A 27,187-nucleotide genomic window follows, 5' to 3' on the forward strand; every position below is an offset into this window, starting at 1 on the left:
CAGGGACCCAACTCAGGAGCCACAGGGGAGACACTGAAGTCAGGCCATGGGGCCAGTCAAGGTCAAGTGAACCGCGGCTCTGTGCCCCTGGGAGCCTGGGAGGTGGAGCTCCAAGAAGGGAGGAGGGCTGGACCACGTGGCTCGCCCACATGTGGGCTGGGGATCACTGGTGGCTTATTTCAAGGCTAAGGGGAAGGATGTTGTGTCCTGGATAAGTACCTGGTCTCCAAGTCCCATCACCCCCATCCTTGCCACTACAGACCCCAGCAGAACTGTGTGTGCGTGTGGCGGGGTGTTGGGGGAAGATGGGAGGGGGAACCAGCCCCTCTACCAAGAGCTATTAGTGCCAGATGGGGCACGAATCACTGAGACACAGTGGTGACCAGAGGAAGAGGACCAAGAAGGGCTCACCTAGGACCTGGAAACGCAGTCTGAGTCTCTATTGTGGCACCTGCTCTCAGGAGAACAGGGGTGAGGATGAGTGTGAGACCCACGTGGGCTCTGGATGGGCAGGAGAGGAAGCGCGGGTTCGATCGACAGGGCCAAATCTCAAGGGCACCGAAGGCAGTGCCAAGTGGGAGACCCTCTGGGCAGTGTAGTCCCAGAGCTGAGAGCCCAGGCAGAAACCAAGCCATGAATGTTTTGGGGGGTGGCGGTGAGGGGGAACTACACTCTCATTCCAAGGATTGAGGGGCTGTACGATTGTCAAAGCCAGGCTGACAATGGAGCTGTGGGGATTCTGGCTTTTTCCCCATGGGGTTGTGGGGGAAGGACTGCAGTGAACTGGGGTTGGTGGGCAGGAAGGTGGCGGGGTAGGGGTTCCCAACCTCCCTGGGACTTCTCTCTTCAATGCCTGACTCCTGTCTTAGGAGTCCCCAGGGAAAAGGGGCACAACTTTTCAGGCAGGGACATTTGCCTAAAAGCAAACACGAAGAAAAAAGGTAGCTGCAGAACTTGGAGCCACCCCTTTCCCTTTAGCCCCAATTCGGGGACACAGCCAGGTCCTCGGCCAGGAGTTGGCCCCGGCTGCTGGTCCTCGGGGCCCGGCAGCAGACAGCATGGGCGGTCAGTGGATCTTGCCCAGCTGGATCTTCTTCCAGGCCTCTGAGGCCGTGAAGATGCAGGAGTCCAGGATGCCGGCGACAGTGAAGGTCCCGCCAATGATGGCACAGATCTGGAGGAGGGCAGAGGGAGAGGCAGAGGCAAGCCCCAAATCAGAAGCCATCAGGAAGGAAACACCAGGCCAGATCCCTCCCAGACCACCAGAGGGGGTGTCCGCACCCACAGAACCTCTGTCCCCCCACTTGTGGCCAGCATGCTTGCCACCAAGGTCATCAGTAGTGCCTGGGACTGCTCAAGTGTGATGATAATGAAGGGGTTTCTCACACCAGTGCCTTGAATTCCCACACAAATTCTCCGAATGGGGAATCATTTCACAGGCGAGAACAAGGCCTAGTCAGGTGATCTGCCTCCATGATGACTGTACAGTGATCACTTGCCCTGTGGTCAGCACTGACCCTGAATCCTACGGTTTTTTTTTTTTAAATTTTCTTTGGAAAGGCAGATTTACAGAGAGGAAGAGAGACAGAAAGATCTTCCATACGTTGGTTTACTCCCTAAGTAGCCGCAATAGGCAAAGCTGAGCTGATCCAAAGCCAGGAGCCTCTTCTGGTCTCCCAGGTAGGTGCAGGATCCCAAATCCTTGGGCCATCCTTAACTGCCTTCCTAGGCCACAAGCAGGGAGCTGGAAAGGAAGTGGAGCAGCCAGGACATAAACCGGCATCCATATGGTATCTAGGCACTTGCAAGGCGAGAATTTAGTCACTGGGCTATTGCGCAGGGCCTGATCCTGTGGTACTTAACCTCTACTTTACACTTATCAAGGACAGGTATTTAATTTGGCCTGGCAGTTAAGACGCTCACAGCCCACATATGGAAGAGCTGAGTTCAATTCTAGGCTCTGGCTCCTACTAGTGTGGACCCTGGGAAGCAGCAGGTGAGGGGCCAAGTCAGGTTCCTACCACTCACAAAGGAGACCTGGATTGAGTCCCTGCCTCCCCACTTTGGCCCCACCTGAGCCCCAACCTTTGGGGAATGAACCATAGGATGGGAGCTCTCTGTATGTCAAGTAAAATAAATGAAAACCGAATAAAATGCTTAACTGGCCCAAGGGCAGAAAGAGGATGGACATTCAGCATTGCGGGTAAGACTCCTGGGTCCTCCACTGGAGTACCCGGGTTCAATACCTGGCTCTGGCTAGGGACTTCTGCTTCCTGCTAATGCAGGCCCTGGGAGGTATCAGGGGATGTTCACATCACTGGGTCCCTGGCACCCACATGGAAAACTTCTGTAGGTTATCCACCTCCTGGCTTTGGGCTGGACTGGCCCTGGCTGTCAGGGGTATCTGGAGACTGAGTCTGTGGATGGAAGAGTTCTCTTTCTCTCTATCAATGAATGAAACAGATGTCCTTAATAGCTATTTATAATCCAATTTCAGATGAGGTTCTGAAAGGCAATGCTACCAGTCCCATGTCACACAGCCAGGAAATGGCAATCCTGGGACCCGAACCTGGGTCAGACAGACTCAAGGCCCAGGGCTGCCGGAGAACAGGTGGAGAATCATCATACAGGTGAGAGAGGAGAGAGATCTCCCATCTGCTGTTTTGCTTCCCAGAGCTAGGATGGCTAGGATGACCAGAGCTAGCAGCCTGGAACTCAGTCTGGCTCTCCCACTGGGGTGGCAGAACCCAAGTACTTGAGCTGAGCACTGCTGCCTCCTGAGTTGGGCATCAGCAGGAAGCTGGAATGGAGAGTGGAGCCAGGATTCAATCCTAGGCTCTCTGATATGGAGATCTTGAATGTGGGTACCACAAGCAGTGTCCCACCTGCTAGGCCAGACACCCATACCCAGACAATTCTGCATCGCAGGGGGTTGGTTGTTCTATGCACAAAAGGCTACTTAGCAGCATTCCTGGCTGCCACTCAGGGATGTTTCCAAACACTGCCAGATGTCCCCTGGAGGTCAGGAATGACTGCAGTAGCAGGGGTGATGATGTCGCCTGTACATCTGTACTTCCTGCTTTATGACACTATGGCAACCACAGACACATGCTACTCAAAGACCCAACACCTTCTTGGGGCCAGGCACAAGAGCTACCTGACCAGCCCCACCATGGCACGCAAGTTCTGTTCTCTCACGGCTAGAGAAACTGAGGCACAAACACCCCAAATCGCTTGTCCAGTGTCACAGCAAGTGGCCAAAGTTAGGTTCCAGCTGTCAGGTCTGTCTTAATATGCCACTGAGCAGTGTCTGAGACGCCAAGCATCCACTTCACTGAATTATAGCTGTTCCTTACAGTGGCTTTTCTGGCCTTGCTATGGTGCCCAAGTGTTTCCACATGTCGCTTCGACCATGGCAATGAATCAATGACACGAACTATTCAACAATTTGATCTATTCAGTAGGTTTTGAGCATAATGGCTGGGCATACCACTTAAGTTCAGGGTGGTGTGGAAAGGTCCTGAACCTGGCAGGCTAGGCTGATTCACTGCACTTCTGACTTAACATCTGCAGCTTACAATAGGGGCTTAAGCTGGTTGTGGCCCCCCATCCTAAGTACAGGAGTACCTGCACCAACTCTGTTTTGAAGTGGCTAAACTCCAGGAGTGACTTATCAAAACCCAACATCTGATGGCCTAGAGATCGCTTACTCATGACTTCAAAGAATCAACTAAATGCCCGCAGGACTCCAGAGGAAGCCACAGTCAGTTAGGGAAGCCCCTGGGGACGGCTTGGAGCCGGGGAGCCGTGGAACTGTGGAGCCATGGAGATGTTGTGGGACTGCGGCCAGCCATGGATGTGGGACCACTGGACGCCTCTGGGGAATGTCTGCACCTTCCTGGGTCAGTAGGTGCCAAGTGATGGCAAGCCAGGACAGCACAGGCAAGGAGGGTTGGGCGAATCGGACGGTTGTTTGTTTCATGAAATGACATTTCCATGAGATGAGCTAAGCAGAGGCCTGCAACGGCCCCAGACGGACAGAGTGGGTCTGTACGGGTGCTCTGTAAGTGGAGCAGCTGGCATTCCAGTAATAACAGGCTGCGACGCTGCAGCAGCCTCCCAGGGCGTGCGGGGGGCCGGCGGGCGCTGGGGGTGGGGGATTAGGTTGAAGTGTTTTGAAGCAGGCAAGGCTCTCCCCACCAGCATCTCCATGCATGACTCAGGGGCACTTTTCGGGGATGATGACGGCAGGGGAGTGGGTTAATTTCAGCGGAGTGGGTCAGATGATAGGAGATTTTTTAGACCACAAAATGCTTTTAGAGCTTAGATCACAGGATAGGAAAGCATGACTGAAGTGCAAGGGAGCAAAAAATAAAAAAACAACCACACACACACACACACAATCTGTATTCATCTATACACGGTTTGGAACCCAAGCACCTATGAGTCACAGGCACCTGGCACTGGCTCTGAAAGCCTTCTTTCACGGAAGCTGGGGCAGAGGGAGACAACACACGCATTGCGAGGTACACAAGGAAACATGTGGCCTGTGGGGAAATGGAGGCTTGGGGAGGATGGCAGCAGTCAAGCCAACCACCTAGTCACACAGCAAGTGACCGTGAGCACCAGGGCTAGGGGATCCTGCGCGAGTTCCTATGTATATGCACTGATGTCACCGAACTTGATTCAACCATGTAGCCCTGTGACTCTCCACATGCTGAAGGATCGAATGAGGAGCTCTGTGTGTTGGGGGAGAATTCTGGCCCATTGCCTGGAGGTCCCTCTAAACTGCCAGGACCTCCTGATCTCATGACACACTCCAAGAGCTCTGGTGCTACTATGAGAAAGTTTCATTTACAAATTAGCATGTGGGAGCAGGTGTTTAGCTTAGCAGTTAAGATGCCAGCATCCCATACTGGAGTGCCCCCAGTTGCAGTCCCAGCTCCAGCTTCTGACTCCAGCTTCCTACTAACACTACCTTGTGAGGTAGTAGCGAAGGTTCAAATCACCGGGTCGCCCACGTGGGAGACCTGGATTGAGTTCCTAGCTCCTTGGCTTCAGCCCTGGCTGTTGCAAGCATCTGGGGAGAGAGTTCTTTATCTCTTTGCCTTACAGATAAATTAAAAACAATGTTAGGGGTCCAGCATGATGGCTCAATTCATTGATACTCCTCATGCATGCACTGGGATCCCCTTTGGGCACCAGTATGTGTCCTGGCTGCTCCACTTCCCATCCAGCTCACTGCTTGTGGCCTGGGAAAACAGAAGAGGATGGCCCAAAGCCCTGGGATCCTATACCCATGTGGGAGACCTAGAAGAAAGTCCTGGCTTCGGATTGGCTCAGCTCTGGCTGTTGCAGCCATTTGGGGAGTGAACCAGCGGATGGCAGATCTTGCCCTCTGTCTCTTCTCTCTCTGTAATCTGCCTTTCCAATTAAAAAACCTATGTATTAAAAAATGGTGATAATCATGTCTGTAATAAGATACATAAAAAACTTACAAATCGTTTATTTATGAAAATGTTCAAGTATTTTTGGACCTCGGGTAACTGAATGTGAGAACCAAGACTGTGCCCAAGACAGGAGAGGGTGCTGCTACATTTTCTCTTCCACCTGTTCTGGCCTCCCTGACATGCTGGTGTCTGTCAGCGGGGACGGATGTTGATGGAAAGCAGGGCCCAAAGGTGGGGCTCTGGGGATTCCCAGGCTGCAGCGCTCCTAGCATTTTGTCACCAGGACACAGACACCCCAAGCGCCAAGATGCAATTCTGCCTTGCTAGAGAAGTAGCGTCCTCGTCCTGCCAAAGGTTCCTACAAGGTCTGAAACAAGCGGAGTGACGCCTCAAGGTTGCCCATGAGGGCACGTGGTTTTAGGTTCAAGTCCTATGGTGGCCGCACCCAAGATCCCTGGAATACAGGCAAAGATGACCTTGGCAGAGACCACCACGAGGCTACAGGAAATGCCAGGGACCCAGAACACAGACTGGACACTGAGCACAGGGATGCCACAAGCAAAAGGGATGGGGCGGGGAAGGGGACTCCACCGCTTCCTGACCGTGAAGACAAGACACACACAGAGCACAATATAGCAGGTAGGCACTTGGCCCGGCAGTTACACTGTCACTTGGGATGCCTGCATCTGACACAGAGGTTCCTAGGTTCGATACCCAGTTCTGGCTCTTGACTCCAAGCTTGCTGCTACCACAGACCCTGGTAGGCGGTAGTGTTCAAGCAATTGGTTCCTGCCAATCAAGAGGGAGACTTGAATTCCTGGCTCTTGGTTTTGGCTGCCAGGCTGGCCCAGAGCTACTTTGGGCATGTGGGCAGACAACCAGCAGATGGAAGCTCTATACTTGTCTCTACGAAACAAATACTCCTCGGTCAATGGCTCAATCGGCTAATCCTCCACCTCTAAGTGCTGGGATCTTATAAGGGTACTGGTTTGTGTCCTGGCTACTCTACGTCTGATCCAGCTCCCTGTTAATGTGCCTGGGAAAGCAGTGGAAGATAGCTCAAGTCCTTGGGACCCTGCACCTGGGTGGGGGGCGACCTGGCTCCTGATCAGCTCAGCTCTGGCTGTGACAGCCATTGGGGGAAGTGAACCAGTGGATGGGAAGATCTCTCTCCATCTCTCCTTCTCCCCATAAATCTGATCTGCCTTTCCAAGAAAATGAATAAATTAAAAAAAACATAGAAAATAAGCAAATCACTCCTACAACATGTTGTTCTTCGTACAGACAAGCCAGGAGGAGGGCCCGGCGGCGGGGCCTAGAGGCTAAAGTCCTCGCCTTGAAAGCCCCGGGATCCCATATGGGCGCCGGTTCTAATCCCGGCAGCTCCACTTCCCATCCAGCTCCCTGCTTGTGGCCTGGGAAAGCAGTTGAGGATGGCCCAATGCATTGGGACCCTGCACCCACATGGGAGACCCGGAAGCGGTTCCAGGTTCTCGGCATCGGATCAGCGCGCACTGGCCCGTTGCGGCTCACTTGGGGAGTGAATCATCGGACGGAAGATTTTCCTCTCTGTCTCTCCTCCTCTGTATATCTGACTTTGTAATAAAAATAAATCTTAAAAAAAAAAAAAAAAAAGAAAAGCCAGGAGAATGAGGCCTCCTTGGGGGCGCTGTAGGCAAGGCTGGGAGGTGTGTACCTGCAAGGCAGGGGGTGTTCAGTGAGGCCCAGGGAGTTCCCAGCGGGTGAAGGTGGCCTTTGGAGGCCGGGTCCTGAGTATTGGTATCTGTGGTGTGGAAGCTCAGTGGGAAAGCCACTCCTGAAGTCAGTAACACACATGGAGAGAGGGAAGAGACAGAGAGAGAGAGACAGAGAGAGACATATCTTCCATCTGCTGATTACCTCCCAGTTAGCCCAAGTTAGGAGCCATGACTTTGTCCCAGGTCCCATTAGTGATGGCAGGAGTCCAAACCCTTGGGCCAGCTCCCACTGTTTTCCCCAGGCCATTAGCAGGGAGCTGGACAGGAAGTTGAGGAACACGAACCGGTGCCCATGTGAGATGCTGGCGCCATAAGTAGTGGCCTTAGCCGCTAAGCCACATGCCATTTCCTGAGATTTAGAGTTTTCTAAGCCTCTCTGAAGAACACGGATAGAAAAAACGGGCAAAACACCAGTAATTCCCCTGGAGCAGACCCTTGTGCACCTGGCACCCCAAGCAGAGGAACAAGTTCACTCCCTGATGATCAGGTTCGAAGAGGAACCTGAGGGTCCCCCGAAGCCCTTTCAGCACCCCATAAACAGATGGGGAAGCTGAGGCCCAGAAGGAGTTTTTCCCAAGATGAATGAGGGGGAGGGTTCTGACGTGACAAATCAGTAAAAGAACGACTTAGGGAAGGAGCAGAATTCCACCCTCGGGGCGGAGCCAACGCGGGGGTGGGGGGGAAGGCGGCGCTGACGTTAAGGTGGGTGGGGAGAAGATTTCATTCTGCCCACACTCAGTCGCCAGCGCCCTCCAGCTGTGGGGCAGGGGGCCCTGTGCCACCACCGAGAGCTGCTGGCTTGGCAGCGTGGCACAACTTGCTCTGGATTCACCCCATTCACATGCCCCTTGGTGTCCCCATCTCCCCATGCCTCAGGTTTCTCAGTTTTCAAAACAACACTGTCTTCGCCATCAGGCCCTAAGGGAGGGGACAGGCTGGGGTACAGGGTCGCCCGACAAGGGCTGAGGGAATGGGACTGCTGAGCCAAGAAGGACCACCCCAGCCCTGCCCTCTGGTGAGTAGCCCCTAGTACCAGCGACGACAGCAAGGACAAGTCGAATGCCAGGCGACAGCACATCTGGGTAGAGCACCTCCAGGATGCCCATGCAAAGTCACCAAGGGTACCTCCCTGTCCCAGCCACTCATGGGGACAATAACCAAGCCAGGGTATCTAGTAAAAGGTGGGTGCTGGGGCAACACCCCTTCCATTCTGCTCACAGCCCCACGCTCCTTCTCACATGGCAAGGACGTGTTCAGGCCATGCTGGCCCCAGCCATTCCTCACTCACACACATGGGACGCAACCCCTGTGGGACGGGTGGCCTGGGTGACTCCCTCAACACTCCCGGGGTGGAAGCCCAGCTTTGCGAGGTTGGCCCCGGGAAAGCCAGGATTCCTTCCCTAGCCTCAGTGTCTCCCATCTGTACAATGGGGCCTGCTGGGAGGGCCCGGACAGCTGCTGACCAGCTAAGCATCCGGAAAGGGCTCCTTTCCTTTCCTGCTCTGCTCAGCTCAGGTTTCAGGGCTTGTGGAAAAGGCACAGTCTAAGGAAATAAATAATGAATGGAGGCTCATCAGATGGCAGGGCGGCGGCAGACAGGCTGGAGCCGCGGATGAGAGCAGCTCTCTCAGGCGGCAGAGGCGGGGCAGTCGCACAAGGGTGGAGGGGAGGGCGTGGTGGTCTCCACCCAGCTGTGTGGGTGCCTGCCAGACCCCATCACCCGCACCTCCTCCCACAGGCCCGGAGCAAGGCTCCTGCCCCCGCACCCCGCCACTTACAAGAGCTGCAAAATAAGTCCTGTCGTCAAACTCCCACTTTGGTTGAACACCTACTATGTGCTGGGCCTGAGATGTTTTTCTGCCATTTCTCAGATGAAAAAGCAGAGACTTGGGGTGAGGGAGGTGGGGGCTGGTCCGAAGGCACACAGCCACCAAGCAAGGGACACGGGATTCAGGCTGCTGGGAGAGGAGGGGGGCTTCCCTTCTAGCCCAGAGCCCCTCAGGGCCTCTTTTCTGTATTCCTCCACCAAAATCAAATCCCCTGGGGTGGGCGCTGAGTGCAACTGTTAACTTGCTACCTGGAAGGCCTGCGTCCCACCCACCCACAGCCAGAACAGAGCTGATCAGGAGCCGGGGGCTTCATCCGGAGTGCCAGGGTTCAAATCCGGCTCCTCCTGCTAGTCCACCTTTCTGCTGATACATGCTTTGGAGGCAGAAAGAGATGGGTTTCTACCCCTGTAGAAGACCCGAGTGGGACTGCAGGCTCCTGAGTCTGGTCCAGCTGAGCTCTAGCTGTGGGGGTCTTTTAGTACATGAACCACAGAGTGGAAACCTCTGTCTACCTTTCAAATAAATTAAGCATACACATAGGATTAAAACTTTCAGTTGTAAAATATAAAATATCCTGAAATCAGAGATGCCCATCCAGGAGAGTCAATGAAGTAAGAAAATTGTGTGGCCATGAAAATAGGCCTCAATTTGCCCCTTGGAGCTAGCAGGCAGACATTCCTTGCACGCCCCCAAACCTGCCTTAGAAAAGTGACATCTGGCACAATAGGTCAGTAGGCTAAATCCTTGCCTTGTAAGCACCAGGATCCCCTATGGGCACTGGTTCCTGTCCTGGCTGCTCTACTTTTCATCCAGCTCCCTGCTTGTGGCCCGGGAAAGCAATTGAGGATGGCCCAAAGCCTTGGGACCCTGCACCTGCGTGGAAGATCCAGAGAAATTTCCTGGTTCCTGGCTTTGGATCAGCTCAGCTTTGCCTATTGCGGCCATTTGGGGAGTGAACCAGTGGATGGAAGATTTTTCTCTCTGTTTCTCCTCTCTGTAAGTCTGACTAACTTTCCAATAATAATAATAAAAAAAACCCCAAACATTAAAGAAAAGAAAAGCAGGCAGCAGGGCTTGGTGCCGTGGCACAGTGGGTACGGGTGCAGGCTGTGATGCTGGCGTCCCCCATGGGCACCTGTTGCTGTTCTGGGTGTTCAGCTTGCAATCCAACTCCTTGCAAATGCACTTGGGAAAGCAGCTGAAATGGCCCAAGTGCCTGGGTCCTTCCACTCACGTGGGAGACCCAGATGGAGTTCCAGACTCCTGGCTTCAGCCTGGCCCAGCCATGGTCATGTACAGCCATTTGGGGAGTGAACCAGTATATACAATCTCCATCTCTCTCCGCACCTTCCCGCCCCCCCGCCGTCCACCTCCTCAAACTCTACTTTTCAAATAGAAAGATAATTGGCAGGGGCCTGAGCTCTGGCTTCAGACTGAGCTGGATCCACCTGTCCCTAGTACGCTACCTTCTTGAAGTTCTTTTTTAGCTTCAATGCCCTGGATGGACAAACGGAAGTTGATCACAGCTGTGAAATTCCTAACTCAGGTTCTGCTCTGGTCTTTGGGGAACCCAAGCTTAGCCCTTAGTTATCATCCCCTGCTGCTCTAGAGCAGGGACAGCCAGAGCCCACCCTTGCTGGAGGTCCGAGTGCACATAGGAGAAGCCCAGAGAAGGAGGCATTGACCGGGGCAGGCAGGGACAGAGGGTTGAGTCCAGCATGCCTCCTTCCGCAATGGGCACGGCGGCCTTCCCAACTCAGTCCATCGTCACAGGTATGACCACAGTCAAGTTCATTTCCTATCAGTTCTTCTTAGCACCCCCGCTTCCCCCACAACAGCATTGGCTGCATTTTCTTCCCACTAAGATGCTCACAGAAGGGCTTACAGAAGGCCAAGGAGAAGCACCAAGATGCAACCCAGCCAGTTGGCTGCTGCGTAGGTTTGCAGGTGGGAGTTCCCCGACTTCACCACACGTGCTCACGGCATTGCCTTGTGGCCTGCTATGGAATTTCTTCCTGACTCCCAGGAAGGAAGTCACTTGGATCAAGGGACCCTGATGTTCTGCCAAGGGCTCTGGGACCTCAGGGCATCTCTGCTGTGGCTACACCCTGGAGAGCCATTTTTTTGGGGGGGTAATTGTGGTGGGAGGAAACGCGGGGAAGATGGAAGCTCCTGAGCCAGAGTGAGGGGCTGGATCGGATGATGCGGGGTCAGGCCCTGGAGTTAAGTCCCAGCCTCGCCATTCACTGGCTGTGTGCTGTGGCATGTATTTCTCCACCTCTCTGAGCCTCAGTTTAACTCACACCCCGCAGGATCACCCATCTCAAAGGGTCTCTGAGAGGAGCCACAGGGGACTTGAGTGGGATGACCTGGCCTAGAGCAGGTGTTTAAGAAGGAAAGCCCCTATCATCACATCTTCAGGCAGCTGCCCCTTGGGTCAAATTTGGGCTCCTCTGTTCTGGCCAGGCCCTGGGCTGGCTGCAGGGCACATGCAGGTCTTGTTTACCCCCGGCAACTGCAGTCAAGTACAATCTCAAGTTTGTGGATGACTTCACCGCTAAGGAAAGCCTGGGGGAGTGGGTGGGCGGGGCTGAGAGTGCCAACCCTCCTGCTCTTCCGGGCTAGCTCTGGCTGCCACTTGAACTCAAGGAGCTGCATGATGCTCCCGGCATGGTTTGAAGTAGCCACTCAACAAGAATATGTCACTGCCACCTGGTACTTCTTGGTAGGCAAAAACCAAACCAAATACAACAAATAACATAATAAAAGCCAACCAGAAAAAAAAAAAACCTGCCAGATGGGCCTCCAAAATAAAACAAACCCCTCCAAAATAAAACAAACCACATTGGGCAAGTGATCTGACACTTTTGAAGCTGGTCAATCTGTCAGCACGGCCCACTTATCTCCCACAGGGCATGTGGGCAAGTGCCAGGGCACAAATGTGTAGGCGTGGGAGGGAGGGAGGGCAGCAAGCAGAAGGGAGTCCTTGGACGCTGGCCAGCGGCTGGCATGGCCCTTTGGGGGTGGCACTTGCTGGTAGAGCACCCAAGGTGGGGCTGAGTCATGGAGCCCTACAGCACAGAAAGGGCTAGCCTGGCTGGAGGTGTGCAGGAGGACCACCTGTTCAGGCAGGGAACACCCCAGCCCTCTCCTCATTCCTGCCCACCCGCAGCTGCCTCCCACATGACCACGTGCCCTAAGCCCCCTCTTCAGGAGCAACCTCTCTGGGGAGCTATTTGCAGATCTCCCTGTTTGGGGAGCGGGGGCTTGGCACGCAAGTGCGTGCAATGTTACAAAGAGGGACACAGAAGCCACAGCAGGTGCCACCGCCTCCAGCCCGGCCCCACCCTGGTCTGCTGTGTGTGTGTGTGTGTCTGAGTGCCAACGTCATCCCACATCTGCAGCCTTGTGACAAGGGCCTTTGAAACCCTCCAATGATACCATTTGCCAGGGACAGCCAGCTGCCTCACTCAAAGCTGACCCCACGATGGCTGTGGTCACCATGATGGTGGTCCTGGGAGACTTCCAAGATACTGTCGGGCCGCTGGTGTGGGGCAGCTCTCTGCAGGAGCCTGGGATGTCCCTGACCCACATGGTGTGCAGGTGGGCAGGGCAGAGTCAGGGGGAAGAGAGGGAAAAGGCCTCATGAGGCATGGGTGACAAGAGAGGGGTCTCCCTTGTGGCTTCCAGGGCCCCCAGCTCTGTCAGTCAGTGGTTCCCCTGCACTTGATTGGGGGTCCCTCACCTGCTAAAGCAGGCTCTGTAGCCTTCCTGAGCCTCGTTTTATAACCACCCCCAACTCCCAGAGCTCGTGTTTGCCTTGGCGATCCCTGTGCCCAGTACCAGGCCTGACACATTCAGAACTCCAGCCAACAAGAGTGGTGGAAGGGTGCTCTCTGCTGCTGTCAGTGCCAGGGCCTCTGTGGAACCCACATACCTGCAGGCATGGAGGCACTGGGGTGCCCATTTGTGGCTGCTTGTGGGTATGCAGAGAACTGGAGTAACACAAGGCTGGCACTGTGGCTCAAAAGGCTAATTCTCTACCTGAAGTGCCAGCATCACATAATGGAATCAGTGTCCCAACTTCACTTCCCATCCAGCTCCCTGCTTGTGGCCTGGGAAATAGTCAGGGATGGCCCAAAGCCTTGGGACCCTGCACCTGCATGGGAGACCTGGAAGGAGCTTCTGGCTCCTGAATTTGGGTCAGTTCAGCTCTGGTCACTGCGGCCACTTGGGGAGTGAACCAGCGGATGTAAGATCTTTCTCTCTGTTCTTCCTTCTCTCTGTAACTCTGCCTTTTCAATAAAAATAAATAATTTTTTTTTTTTTAATGAAACAAAGAATCAGCACCCAGGGGCTGGTAGTATCCCATAGCAGGTAAAGCTGCTGCCTGAAATACCAGCATCGCACATGGGCGCCTGGTCCCACACAAGCACCTGCTAGGCCTCCTGGCCCCCGACACCTGCCCCTTCCAGGAACAGGCCCCTAGCTTCTCTCCTGAGGGTATCATCCGTACCACCCTCGAGGTCTGCCTTGGCTTGGCCCTAGATGGGGTGTACAGCTCAGGCCTGGCTAACTACAGCACTCTGGTCCCCCAAGCCACAAGCTTGGGCCTATGAGAGAACCGCCCTTTCTGGCACATGAGGTGGAATTCCCAGGAAAGCAGCCGTTTCTACTGATACATCCTGAGAATGAAGCCGGAGGAAAGACGATAAAAACAAAACTAAGCGAAATGCAGACAGCTGCATTCCTGAACTTTGTTGCTGGATCCAGCCATGTCTGAGTCCTCCCTAACCAGAAAGGCAGCATAAAGCAGGGTCCTTTCTCTTCTAGAACACCATCCTGACAGACACAGACCCACTTGTAGTAAGAAGTGAAAGAGTGGGCCCAGTGTGACAGCCTAGTGCCTAAAGCCCTTGCCTTGCACGTGCTGGGATCTCATATGGGAGCTCCACTTCCTATCCAACTCCCTGCTTGTGGTCTGGGAAAGCAGTCAAGGATGGCCCAAAGCCTTGGGATCCTGCACCCACATGGGAGACCGGAAGTTGTTCCTGGCTCCTAGCTTCTGATCAGCTCAGCTCCAGCCATTGTGGTCACTTGGGGAGTGAATCAGTGGATGGAAGATCTTCCTTTCTATCTCTCTTCCTCTCTGTATATCTGCCTTTCCAATAAAAACAAATAAATATTAAAAAAAAAGAAGTGAAAGGGCACAGACCATGGGTTATTACCAGCAGTGTGAGGAGAGAGGTGCTGTGTTTAGCTCTCAGCTTCCAATTGCGGAAAAAACCCTGAATGTGGTACAGCAGCCGGCTAGGCTCCGTCCACATCTCCTGGATCTATTGTCTGAAGCAGGGCAGGCTGGCCCTCGGCTCTGACTCCGGGGACACTCGGAGCAGACAAGGTCAGAAACCAGTCATCGTGACAGAGACGGGCTGATGTGCAGGAAAGGCAAGTGACACCCAGTGCAAGGTATCTTTGAGATAACTGGATGAGAAGAGACAACATAAAAAAAGAACAGATAAAAGATGAAAAAGAAAAAAAAAATCAGGCAAGAAGGAAAGAAAAAATCCTGAGCGTGTGAGCAGCTGTCATTGTACATCAGGCATAGGTTAAAAAAGCTAGCAAGTCAAGTCTTCGCTGTAAGATGTCTATAATGAAGGGTCAATGTGGCCACGAATGAGTTCTACAAGAGAAAATTGTCAAGCCCAGCCCAGTGATTTGCTGCAGGATTAAATGGTATCCCTCTCTCCTCCCTATGACATCTCCTTGACACTGACGGGCTAAGCTCCCGCCCAGCCTGGCCTTGGCGAGAGCAGGTGCCTCGGGACGCTCACCGTGGTGATGAACCTGTACAGTGGCTGCCGTCTCTCTGTGTACTTGACTGTGATGGGGCTCAGGTCGTAGCGGAACCAGATGGCCGGGATGATTCGGCCCGTGTGGCTGTAGGCGACGTACTCCTGGCGTGAGGGAGGGACAGCAAGGTCAGATGTCAGAGGCCCAGGTTGTATATCCTCGGGGGTTGGGGATTGGAAGCCACCCTCCTCCCCAACGGAGCCAGGCTCCACTGGCCCCTCTCATGGTCTTTCCTGCCCCTAGATTTTGCTGTCCACACATTCCGGTGGGCAACACCATTAGGGGTGTACTGGACCCCCCCTGGTTATTTGGAAACTGACCTTACACCCTGGAAGTGGCACCTGTGTCCAACTGCACTTGGGTACACAGGGCTGTAGCAGGCAACATGGCTTCCAAACAGGCCTGAACAAAGGTCTGTGTTCTCTCCCAGGCCCCTTTAATCCAGGCATACTCTACCATGCTGGCTGCTGCTGGGGACCCTGAAGTTGAGCAAGTTTCTTCCCTAGAGGGGGTCAGAGTCTGCAGCAGGACAGCAGGGCTGGCACTGAATGGCCAGCTGTCCCTAGGGGCTCCTGGGAGATGCACACAGCCCACAGCAGGCCAGCAGGAGCTCGGGCGGCTGCATGTACGTGAGTGTGAGCGAGGGTGAGCCTTCCAGAGAAAGCACGCAGCAAGGATGGAAGGGGTGTTCTGGGGCTGTGACCACCATGCCCCTGGGCCGGGCCCTCAATCCCCAGGGACTGCCCATGGACTCTCTCTCCAAGTTGGGCACTGGAAACCTCTGGGGCTGCGCCCACTTGTCCACAGCAACTGGAGGGCAAATCCAGCTGCCAGGGTGCCGCCAGCCCCAGCAGCTGGGCCTAGGCACTTCCACCTGCCCCCGGGGATGGCAATGCCACCTGATGTCCTGCCTGGGCACTTGTTGCTTGCTCCCTGGGCAGGTTGGGACCAGGGTTGTCCCTTAAGAATGCCAAGTGAGCTGTTCTGGCTGCCTGGGGCCCTGCCAAAGCTTGGGGGGGGGGCAGGAGCGGGCAGGAAGGAGTGAAGACGACTCCTCTTTCTCCAGGGAGATGGGATGGGCAAGGTAACAGCCTGGGTCTCCTCCAGGGCTGCTGGAGGGAACAAAGGCTGGCGACAAGCAGCATCAACATCAGCTTGTCACCTCCCTGCCCCCATACCAGAGCCTCCTCGGTGGGCTCGGCACGTCTGAAAAACAGGGCCTCATCTCAGACAGCGCGTACTGTCCCTATTTTACAGATGGGACCACTGAGGCACGCAGGTGGCAAGGGACAGTAAAAATGTGATCCTAGTGCCCCAGCTCTTCCTGCTCAGGTTGCGCCTGTATCCTCCTGGCTGTCAGCGGGTCTCAGTCTGGCCAAGTCCTGCCTCTCATGGGGGTCCAGCCAATGCTTGGGGGGGAGGCGGGGTGCTGGGGCATCCTTGCCAATGGACTGTGAGTCAAACAACAGTCAGCCCGGTGGGAGCTACCGACTTGTGACTTACACAAAGCGCTCTGCTTGCAAGGTGCTGTGGTGGGCTTGCCAGCAGAGGGTCTGAGTGTGCAGGACCCAGGGAGACGTGTGCAGCCACGGCGCCCATGGGGAAGGCTCCCCACCTACTCTCTCTCAAACAGACCAGGTCAGGATATCTCGCACTGACTCTGATCAACAGGACGGCAGGGACTGTGGTCTCCACTTAGGGAACTGCGACAGAGGGTGCGGATGCAGCCAGCCGGCACCTCCACTCTGGGCCAGCAGAGGGCGCGGTTGCACACGGCTGGACTCCCCCTGCCAGCCCCGCGCACCTTGTTGGCCACTGTGTACTGGTAGGAGTACTGCTGCTTGCCGCTCTTGTCCTCGTACACGGTGGGTACGATCTTCAGGATGTAGTCGTGGGAGGCCAGGGCTGTGGGAAGGACACAGCAAGGTGAAGACAGAGGGGGACACAGACTGCCCGACTGTCATCTCTCGGGGGCTTGGTGTCCACTGCTCCCCATTAGATCTTGACCTCTTCCTGCAGAGACGGGGTGGGGTGCTGTGAGACCCCACCTGCCAGGATCCTTCCTCCAGCACCATCTCTGACACTAAAATACTGCTGGTGGCCCAGGGGCTGCCAGCAGAGGGGCTGCTGGGACAGGACTTGTGTGGGGGTGGGGATGGTGGTTAAGGGACAAGAACCCAGACAAGGGAGCGTAAGCACAGCCTGTTTTGTGGCTGGGGAAGACAGTCTTGGCAGACACATGTGAGTAGAGAGAGGGGGACTTGGGGAGAGGCTCCCAAGTGCTGGGCGGCAGCAGACAGTGCTTGACAAGGGTCCCACTGCCTTAGACACCTCCTGGTGTTGTCTGAGCATTTGTGCTTTTGAAGTGAACTGATTTGGTTATCTCTCACCTTTTTAAAAAATCTATTTCCCTTTTGCATTTGAAAGGCAAAGACGTACATACACACACAGAGAGACACACACACACACAGAGACAGACACACACAGAACAATTTCCCATCTTCTGGTTTACTTTCCAAAGGCCTGCAACAGCCTGGTTAGAGCCTGGAGCCAGAACTCCATCTGGGCCTCCCCGGTGGGTGGCAGGGGCCCAGCCACTGAGCCATCACTTGCCGCCTCCCAGGATGCCGTGTCTTCAGCAAGCTGCCATCAAGGAGGAGTGAGGACTTGAACCCGGGTACTCCAATACGACAGGTGAGAGCCCCAAGTGGCGTCCTGCCCGTCCCCAGGTTTGCGTTTTTTGAAAGGACAGAGCCCACCCACCAGAAAATCCGCCTCTGCGAAGAACAGATCAATGGCTCCCTCCCTCTCCGTGCCCTGTCATGTTCCCCTGCAGCTCTCTGCCTGGTGGCAGGGGGAGGGCAGGGCTTACTCATCCACTGGTCCCCAGGGCTCTGCACGGGGCCTGGTACAGCGTGGACCTTAGCAAGCACTTCCTGGATGAATGAACCGGGGGGAAAAGATGACATGGATGAATCAGCTGCTCATAAGCATGAGGCACGCGGGATCAGACGCTGGGACCATGTGGGCCCGCGGCCGCCAAGCACCACCCAGGCAGGCGAGACTCCGGTCGGAGCCTCCTGGGATGCTAAGAGCCGCAAACCTGTCTATTCTTTCTTCCCTTTGCTGGACTCTCGAGTCTGGAGCCACAGAATTTTATGTTAAACACCATGGAAATTCACTCCTGTAGGCTTCAGTCCTTCTCCCACCTATCTGGGTCCTTGGATGTGTAAGAGGGGTGGGCAGGAAGAGAACATTCTAGGCCCTGACATGTCCTGCCGGTCTTTTCCTGCCGACAGCCTATCTCAGGCAGGGACACTGCTGCTTCCTGCACTGTTGGGCGGTGACGTCCCTGTATGCCTGGCCAAGCCCTGCAGCTGGGGACCCAGAAACACCAGGGTGGTTCTCAGAGCTCAGCTACTGCTCTGATCAGAGGCACACGCCCGTACCTGCTCTCCGGGAACGGGGGATGGGATGGGGAGTGAGGAGCTCCTACCAGGCAAGGCGAGGCTGAGGCTTCGAACCCATGAACTGCCCTGGAAACCCAGCATACCCAGTGCCTGCTGCTCTAGGGCAGAGATGTGGTAGTCGGTAAGGATGAATGATTCCTGAATCCCAGCTGCAGTACGTCTCACACAAGGAAGAAGAGAGACAGAGTGAGAACACTCCCAATGCTGGTTCACTCCCCGCATGTCTGCAACAGCCAGATCTGGGCCAGGTCAAAGCCAGGCGCCTGCAACTCAATCTGCGTGTCTCCAATGAACGGTCGCCATTACTGCTGCCTCCCTTCCGTGCCGTGCACATCAGCAGGCAGCCGGCCCTTGAACCAAGCACGTGGAGATGGCATGCCAGGGGCCCCAAACGGCAGCTTCACTGCTCCACCCAACAACTGCTCCTCCATCTTTAAACCAGCTGCCTGCACGGGTGAGGGTTCATTCAAAAGTGGGAGTGTTGGAGCTGTTGAAATGCTTGCACCCCTTGTCAGGGTGCCTAGCTGCTGCCCAGCTCCAACTCCCTGTAAGTGTAGACCCCAGGAAGCAGTGGGGATGGCACCAGTCATGGACTGTCACCCAGGTGGAAGACCTGGATCGACTCCCTGGCTCCAGGCTGGAGCTCAGAGCCCCCTCCTGGCCAGTGTGGGGATTGGGGGAGAGGAACGATGGGGCAGGACTGAGCACTGTCTGGCCGTCAAAAATGAAAGTTGGTGGGAGAAGTGTTAACTGGTGCAACGGCTGAGAGCATGTCTGGATGCCAGCAACCCATATCACAGTGCCTGGGCTGGCGTTCTGGCTCAAGAGGCTGGGTCCTGCCACTCGCAGGGCAGACCTGCACTGCTGCCCCGGCGGCTGGCTTCTGTTTGGTCCAGCTTTGGTTGTTGCGGGCATTCTGTGGGGAAGCAGTGGATAACAGGCTGCTCTCTGTCTGTCTCTACTTTGCAAATAAACTTAGAAAACCAGATTAAGGGGGCAGGGTAATTTTGGTTCAGAAAATTCTCAAATCCACTTTTCCCTAACATGCCTATTCCATGAACTTTCCTGAAGCTCTCGTGTGTATTCACTCACAGGTGGGTGACCTCTGCGAGTGATGAGCTTATTTCCATCCAGTGACAGCATCCGGCTCCACATCACAGGAGACCATGTCACGCACACATGATCTGCCTTAGATTCTGCCCCAGGATATCTTGGACCTGCGAACCTAGTGGCTTTCATTTGCTGAGCGCCCAGGACACACCCGGTCTGTGTCCGTAACCATTTACACATCTCTCAGTTTTACCTATGGCCAGGCTGTGGGTGAGGAGGATTCGCCCCACTTGACAGATGCAGAAACTGGGAGGAGCTGGGGACAGAGCCCAGGGCAAGGCCGAGTGCCTGAACTGGAGGTGGGGGACACTTATGCCTGCTTTGGGGTGACAGCTCAGTGGGGACACAACAGGGGCTGCACGCCAGGAGGGCAAGCAAGAGTGTTCCTGGGAGGGGGGGTCACGTCAGTGAGGTGGTCAGGGGCCTAGCGGGACAGCTCAATGGCTACATTCTCACCTTGCAAGTGCCACGATCCCATATGGTCACTGGATGGTGTCCCGGCTACTCCACTTCCCACCCAGCTCCCTGCTTGTGGCCTGGGAAAGCAGTGGAGGACGGCCCAAAGCCTTGGGACCCTGCATCACCCACGTGGAAGACCCAGAAGGAGCTCCTGTCTCCTGTCTTGGGATTGGCTCAGCTTTGGCCATTGTAACTACTTCGGGAGTGAACCAGCAGATGGAAGATCTTTCTGTAAATCTGATCTGCCTTTCCAATAAAAACAAATGATCTTTAAAAAGAAAAAAAAGGTAGTCAGGGAGGACTTTGCTGAGGTGGTGGTGCTTGTGCTAGGGCCTGAATGACAAGCAGCAGTGCCCACAGGAAGACCCAGGGGTGGAGGGACTACAAAGATGGAAGGCTAGTGTGGGACTGGAGCTGTGGAGCCAGCCCTGCCTGTGGCTGGCTTTTGGCCGATGGCATGCTTTTTCCTTTCCATTGAAGCCAGCCTGAGACAGTCTTTGCCACGAGCCCCATGGTGGGCAGGATCTCTGCCCACACCCCATCTGTTCTCATAGCTTTGTAGCTTGATCCTTCCCCAGCACGAGGCAGCTGAGCAGTGAGCCCTGGCCACCTTGGCACAGCTCCCTGGCCATTCAGGAGAGCCAGGAACAGGGACTGCATCGCCCTGGGAAGTCACCTCTCTGGCTGGCAACCGGATGCTCACATTCAAGCAAGGGTGCGTGTGGCCTGTCGGCGGAGGCAGCAGGAATGGCATGGACCTGACTGGAAAGGAACTGGGTACTGCTCAGAGCAGACCTCATATGCATCAGAAGCAGGGCTGTGTGGGCACAAGACTGGGAACTCGGGCAAGACAGCGCACGCAGGAATCACAGCAGAGCTGCTTAGGCCAACCGAGTGGCTGTGACACCCACAAGTACAGACCCTGTCAGGATGGGCTGGTGTTAGGGCACACCAAGCTACATGACCCCTGCCATACCAGCATCCCATAGGGGCATTAGTTCAAGTCCAAGCTGCTCTGCTTTTACTCCAGCTCCCTGCTCACGTGCCTGGAAAGGCACCAGAGATTGGCCCATGTGCTTGAGAACCCTGATTCTGGACGCAGGAGACCTGGGCAGACTTCCTGGCTCCTGGCTTCTACCTGGCCCAGCCCTGGCCATGGTGGTCATTTTGGAGGAGTGAACCAGCACATGGAAGATGGATCTTTCTTCTTCTCTCTCCATTTCATAAATAAATAACAATAAATACATAAGAACAATAACATCAAAAGCCTGCTGGAATCGAAGAATGCCAAGCACACAGGTCAGAAGCGAGCTGCCATCTGTGCCTGGGAAAACAGAAATGCCTTCCGGCCGAGGATGCCACGGGATAGAGACAGGTGCAGAGTCAGTGAGGTGTAGGGGCAGCTTGCAGAGGGGTGGGTTCCTGAAGGTGGGAGCAGAGGTGGATTTGTGCTAACAGTAAGGAGATCTGCAGGGTGGGAGAGGTGAGCTCTGGTAAGGCTGACAGCAATACAGAGGCAACCTGGGCCGCAGGACCCGTCCTACGGGTAGGGATGCATGGGCAGCCAGCCTCCTGGGCCCCGGCTGGGCACGCACCTGTGTGTGTGCATCTGTGCCTCTGTGGAGAGGTGACCCCATGTCTTTCAACTGATGAGGTGTCCAGGAGAGAGAGGACCCTGGGAGGGGTCGCTGGCAGGTGGGAGGGACCAGGCCAGAAGGGTATGTGTTTATGTGGGGACCAGGTTACTTGCAACAGAGTCCCTGGGTTCTCATGCAGTGTGACTTGCGACCAACATGGCCTCTGGCCGTGGGAGTCACATGAGCTCTCAGAGTAGTGCTGTGTCAGTAAGGCTGATGGCCGTGGCTGACAGCAGTCCTGTGCAGGATGTGTGGCTTTCCAGCCACACGTTAATCTCCTTTCCTCCCCCGGGAGATGGGGAGAAACTCATTTTTCACCAGTCCAGCAGTGGGCCTGGCGCTCACCTTGACATTGAGCAGCCCTAATCCCTGCTCCCCCGCCCTGGGCTGGCGTGCTGCATGGGGAGCCGAGGCTGTTCCAAGGAGAGTCTGAGGGGACTTACGGTTAGAGGTGAGCCTGTCTGCCCCGCCCAAAGCATTGAAGGCTCCATGGACATTCTGGACCTGGGGGAGAAAACATGGTGAGGTCACTTCTAGGCTTGACCCTGAGCACAGGGACTGGGGGAGGGGTCACCTGCTCTAAGGTCCTCACTTGGTCTCAGAGAGAAGTGACGGAGAACAAGTGACAGTACGGGCTGGGCACCTCGAGGGCAAAAGCTACCTTCCACCCTGAGCACCTGCCGTGAGCCACTGTGTCCTGGCCACTTCCTGTCGACTAACTGAATGCCCCTCTTGGTGAGTCACTGGGCCCATTTTACAGAAGAGTAAACCAAGGTAAAGAGAGGCTTGGGGGTCCAGCAGCTGAGGAGTGGTAGAACCAAACTCTGTCTGGGTCTGACACCAAGCCTGAATGCCTCCCATGGAGCCTGGCAGAAATGCCCAGCAAATGGAGCTGGTGGGCAGCGGCTCCTCCTCTGGAAAAGGCTTCCCCAGCCCCCCAGCCCTCAGAAGAGGCCCCCGTAGGAGCGGGGTTGGGAGTTCCTCACTGTGTCTGCTTGAGACACATGTGGGCAAGAAAATACTTACCATAGCAGGTGGTGAGAGATGTTCTTAAAAAAAGTTTTTTTTTTTTAATTTTTTGACAATGTTTACATAGTTCTTTTCTTTTTTTTTTTTTTAAAGTTCACGGAAAATGCCTGTTATGAAAACCTTAAGTGTGGACTGAACACTTTTTACACCAAAGTCAACTCACTGTAAATTCCATTTCCATAAAGTTTGTGAAGAACCCTCAAGGCGTGGAGCACAAAGCCACACACATCTCCCTTTTTGGAGGACATGGAACATCATCCCACAGGCCTGGTGAATAATGCATGAGACACTCTGGAGGACTTCCTGGAGGAAGTGATGCTGAGCTCTCAGAAAGCAGGAAGCTAACCAGACAAGCATCCCACACAAAGGTCTTAAGCCTAGACACTCATGGGGCAGCCAGAGGCTCCTTGTGGACACAGGGAGGAAGGTAGAAGGACTAGAGAGGTGAGTGGGGACAGGTTCCTACAAGAGAGGGCCACTCCAGGGGCAGCAAGCAGCAAGAGGTGACCTGCTGGGGCATCCTGGTCTCACTAGCAGCTGCATGCTGAGCGCGTTCCTGGCCAGTGTTCAGATACTGTCCCCTTTGCTATCCCGGGGAAGATTCGCTGTCTAGCTCACCAGCATGGTGGTTAGACACCTGGGTGCAGGGCCATTCCTTCACACACATTTATCCAACATTCACTTGTCCCATCCACATCTGCCTTCCCCCAACGGGCATGTGCAAGGTCCATCACACAGCAGGTGCTCAGAACAATGTACCAAGTGGGCGGATGGACAATGGGTGGAAGCGTGGGTTCCTCCCTAGGTTCTGTGCAAGCCAACTTCCTCTAGAGGCATGACCATGCATTTGGCTGCAGCTGTCCCCTCTGGCAGGTACTTCTGCACCCTTCATGGGCTTGCAAAAGCCTTCCTCTGTCTCCAGTCCACAGCATCCTCTGGGCTTAGACACCTGCTGCTCCTTTTCTCTCAAAGGAACCATGATTGTGATTGGTTGAATGGGACTCAGGGGGGGTTGTTGTTTGAGACCCCACTGCCTGGGATGCCTTGCTGGCCCCAAATCCTCCCGATCCTCAGGGACTGGCTGAGCCCACTTTCTCTGGGAGCCCCTCTCCCGATTACCCAGGCTGAAGGGGGGCAGTTCCCAAGGCCAACATCCCCATGCAGGACTCTGTGGCTCCCTTGCTCCATGATATCCTGTTCATATTCTCCCCTAGTCTTCCCTGGGGTGAGGGAGACCCCACCTCCTGTTGATATCCAGCACAGTAATCATAGGACCTGGCACCGAGTACAGCACCCAGGTCAGATGATGGAGACACTGGGAAGGGGAGAGGTGGAACCAGACAGCCCTGGCTTCAGCTGGGTGGCTCCACAGGACCCCCAACATCTCTCTGATGCGCTATACTTCATCAGCTACAACTCTGCCATGCAGCCTGGAGCTGTCCTGAGCTAGCTGTGCTGAAGGTGTGGGGTGGGGCAGCGGCTTGGTCCAGACCTTGGCTGTGAAGGGAACTGTGGGGCCTTGGGGTGTGACACTGAGCCTCAGTATCCCCCCACGCACACTGGAGGGCGCCCTGTCCCAAGCCACCTCAGAACCTGAACGTGTGTAATCTCCTAAAGCAAAGCTTGGGCTAGGATCCAGGGGGTCGGGGAGGGGTGGGGGGCCTCCGACCTTGGCAATGGAATTTACATTCAGCCTGGACCTGCTGTAGGGGGTAGAGAGGTAAGAGAAGAGAAATCCCCACCGCCACCCCAAAGCTGGTAGGAAACAGGTGGCAAACGTTTGGTCCTTTGGTGGGTCAGCGTTGTGGCTCAGTGGCTGAAGGGCCCTTCATGAGGCAGGGGTCTCCCACTGGAGCTCCAGTTCGCACCCTGACTGCTCTGCTTCCAATCTAGCTTCCTGTCGATGGGCCTGGGAAGGTGGACGAGGGTGGCTCCTCATGCCCATGGAAGACCTGGATGGAGCTCCTAAGTCTTTCTGGTCTGGCCCAGCCCTGACTGGTGCACTCATTTGAGTCTTGATCTCTCTCCAAGCCCCAATCCATATCTTATTATAAACAAGTAAATCATTAAAGAAAAGCTTGGTTTCTCTACTGTGTGTTTATAGCAAAGAACCCAGGGCCCCTGCTTACAGGGCAGGAAGCTGGCACTGGCACCTGCCAATATGGCCACCTGCAGCACAAGGACTCTCAGATTCCATCTTTCAGCAGGAGCTGCATCTCACAGAGAACACTGAGGTGCAAGAGTGTCCCCCAGAATGCACGTGTTGGGAGCTTAACAGCATTTGAGAGGTGGGATTTAGTGACAATGCCTGGGGGGCCAGGGAAGGCTCTGACTTCACAACCCGATGAATCCATTCATGGACTAGTGGATGAAGATGCTATCATGGAAGTGGCTTGCTTGCTTGGCCCAGGAGGAAATGCCCTCTGTCACATCAGGAAGCAATACAATGTTCTCACTGACATCATGTACTTGGGCTTCCCAACCTCTGTAACCAGGAGCAACATGAACGCAGCTCTGTGCTCATGCGAGAGGCAGAGAAACACCAGGAGACAGCAGAAGAGAGAGACAGAGAGCATGTCTCCCTGTAGGTTTACTCCTCACACACCTGCAGTGGCTGGGCCTGGGCTGGGAGTCAGAAACTCTCCCATTGTCTGCATTACCAGGAGGCTGGAGCCAGGGGCCAGAGGTCAGAGCCAGGTGTAGATGTGGGATGAGAGGGCGCCTACAGGTGCCTCCTGTGCAACGCCAAACGCCTGCCTCATAAACTATTCCTGATCAGTTTCTGGCAATCAGTGGCATTCAGTTACAGCAACAGAAAACAAACAAGACAGTCATGGAGGAGAGTGGGCTGAACTCCTGTGTCAGACACACCTGCTGGGGCCCCTGGAAAGATGCTATCCTAATGCCCATCCCCACATCTGCAAAAGGGGGGTCCTGCCACCCACTTCTTAAGCCTGCTCTCACACCGAAAAAGCATGGGGGCATGGAGTACCGCCTTGTGAAAAGCAAGCCTTTGCTCAATCCTAGGCCCCAAAGCCTGCAAGCCTGGGGCATGATCAAAAACTGCACTCCAGATGTGGTAACAAGGCCAGAGAGGGTGGCATCTCTATGTCCAGGGAGGACAAGGAGCACCCAGTGACGTGGCCCCCCGCATGCTCTCCCCGGCCATGCCACCCACCAGTATCCCCTGCTCACCTGCAGTGTGTCCCCAAAGGAGAGCTTGTGGATGACATGTGTCATGTCCGGGTTCTGTGGTTGGGCCGTGGCACTGTGTGTGGACACATGGAAATTGCCGGGGACCTGGGGAGAGAGGACATAGATGTCAGGAGTCTTGGTGGCTGTTCCGGTGTGTAGGGGCCGTGTGATCCACAGGACAGGCCACATACAGTACACTCAGCAGGCAGGCTATGAAGCTAACACTGGAAGTGGTGCTGCTTCCCTGCTTTCCCCACAACCCCTGTGGATTCTAGGGGTCCCGTGGGCACCTTCTCTGGCTCAAGGACTGAGTGTCACCTGCTGCTTTGTCCTGACCTTGGCCTTCTTTGTCTTAAAATGCAATTCCGCACAGGCAGGGAATCATGTCTGTCTTCTTCCCAGGTCCTGACCTGGCACAGGTGTCCAATGCCACCCAACGCTGGCTGAATAAATTATATGAAACTCTGAAATGATTCCAATTTTACGGAAAAACACGCTCAAGGCCAGGGCAGTGAGACACTTGGAAAGGTCCCATGTCAAGGGCAGTTTGCACTTGAACTTCTGCTGCTTGCTTTGCATATATTCCTTCCACACACTGGTGCTCGGACCCAGCAGCGCCAGGTCTGGGGACGATGGGCCACAAAGCAGCCCAGCAGACCCTGAAGGATGCGCACTGCCCCAGACACCTTCATGAGGAGGGCCACTGGCTCAACCAGGAGTGTTGGATGCACTCAGGGAGGGCTTCCAGGTGACTGGGCTGAGGGCTCACCGTGAACAGCAGTGGAGATCAGAAGTCACCCAGTGTGTGGGCGTATGCAGGGGGATGAGGAAAGCTTGCAAACAGGGACAAAGGGAGGTGGGGTCATTGGCTGAATATCACCCCAAGACAATCCGGTCCACCCAGGGTTTAACTCTGACTTGGCAAGGGTCGCCTAAGCTGCATTGTGTGCATGGGTTCCAGGCGCCACGGGGTGGACTCTCCCTAGGCACTCTGCTGTGTTCAGTACGGCCAGGCTCCCGACTGACACCAGAGGCATCAAGTCAACAGATGTGGCCCCAGCTTTGACGAGCCCTTGCTGTCGAAGGGCATAGTTCACGAGGGTCTTGGGAAGGGAGACAGCTTGGCAAGATCTCCCGACCAACAGAATCAAACTCCAATACAGCGCTACCTGGCCTAGGAGCCCAAGGCAAGGTGAACAACCATTATGCACCTTGATTTCCTTCCCCCGTTAGGAATATGGGGGCTGTAACCCAAGGTCACGGCGACGACCGAACTGAGGCATCAGCCGGCAGCTGGTACTACGGGGTCAGGTTTGCAGGATGCTGGCATCACACCAGACAGATGAGGCTCTTTCCAAAGAGAGGATGACATAGATGCTGGCAACCCGTGGGGGAGAA

General features: G+C 55.1%; 1 protein-coding gene across 1 annotated transcript in view; it reads right to left on the reverse strand.

The window, feature by feature from the left end:
* Positions 1-533: 533 nt before the first annotated feature.
* The window catches only part of ERGIC1 (endoplasmic reticulum-golgi intermediate compartment 1), an 88,290-nt gene continuing 61,636 nt past the window's right edge, over positions 534-27,187 (reverse strand). Inside the window, exons 6-10 of the mRNA XM_004587421.3 lie at positions 25,790-25,894; positions 22,009-22,069; positions 16,694-16,794; positions 14,871-14,993; positions 534-1,174 (exon numbers count right to left, since the gene is read on the reverse strand). Coding sequence (XP_004587478.3) covers positions 1,067-1,174; positions 14,871-14,993; positions 16,694-16,794; positions 22,009-22,069; positions 25,790-25,894 — 498 coding nt within the window. The 3' untranslated portion in view covers positions 534-1,066. The remainder of the gene's footprint in view (positions 1,175-14,870; positions 14,994-16,693; positions 16,795-22,008; positions 22,070-25,789; positions 25,895-27,187) is intronic.

Source organism: Ochotona princeps, chromosome 19 (genome assembly GCF_030435755.1).
Source record: "Ochotona princeps isolate mOchPri1 chromosome 19, mOchPri1.hap1, whole genome shotgun sequence".
NCBI lineage: Eukaryota > Metazoa > Chordata > Mammalia > Lagomorpha > Ochotonidae > Ochotona > Ochotona princeps.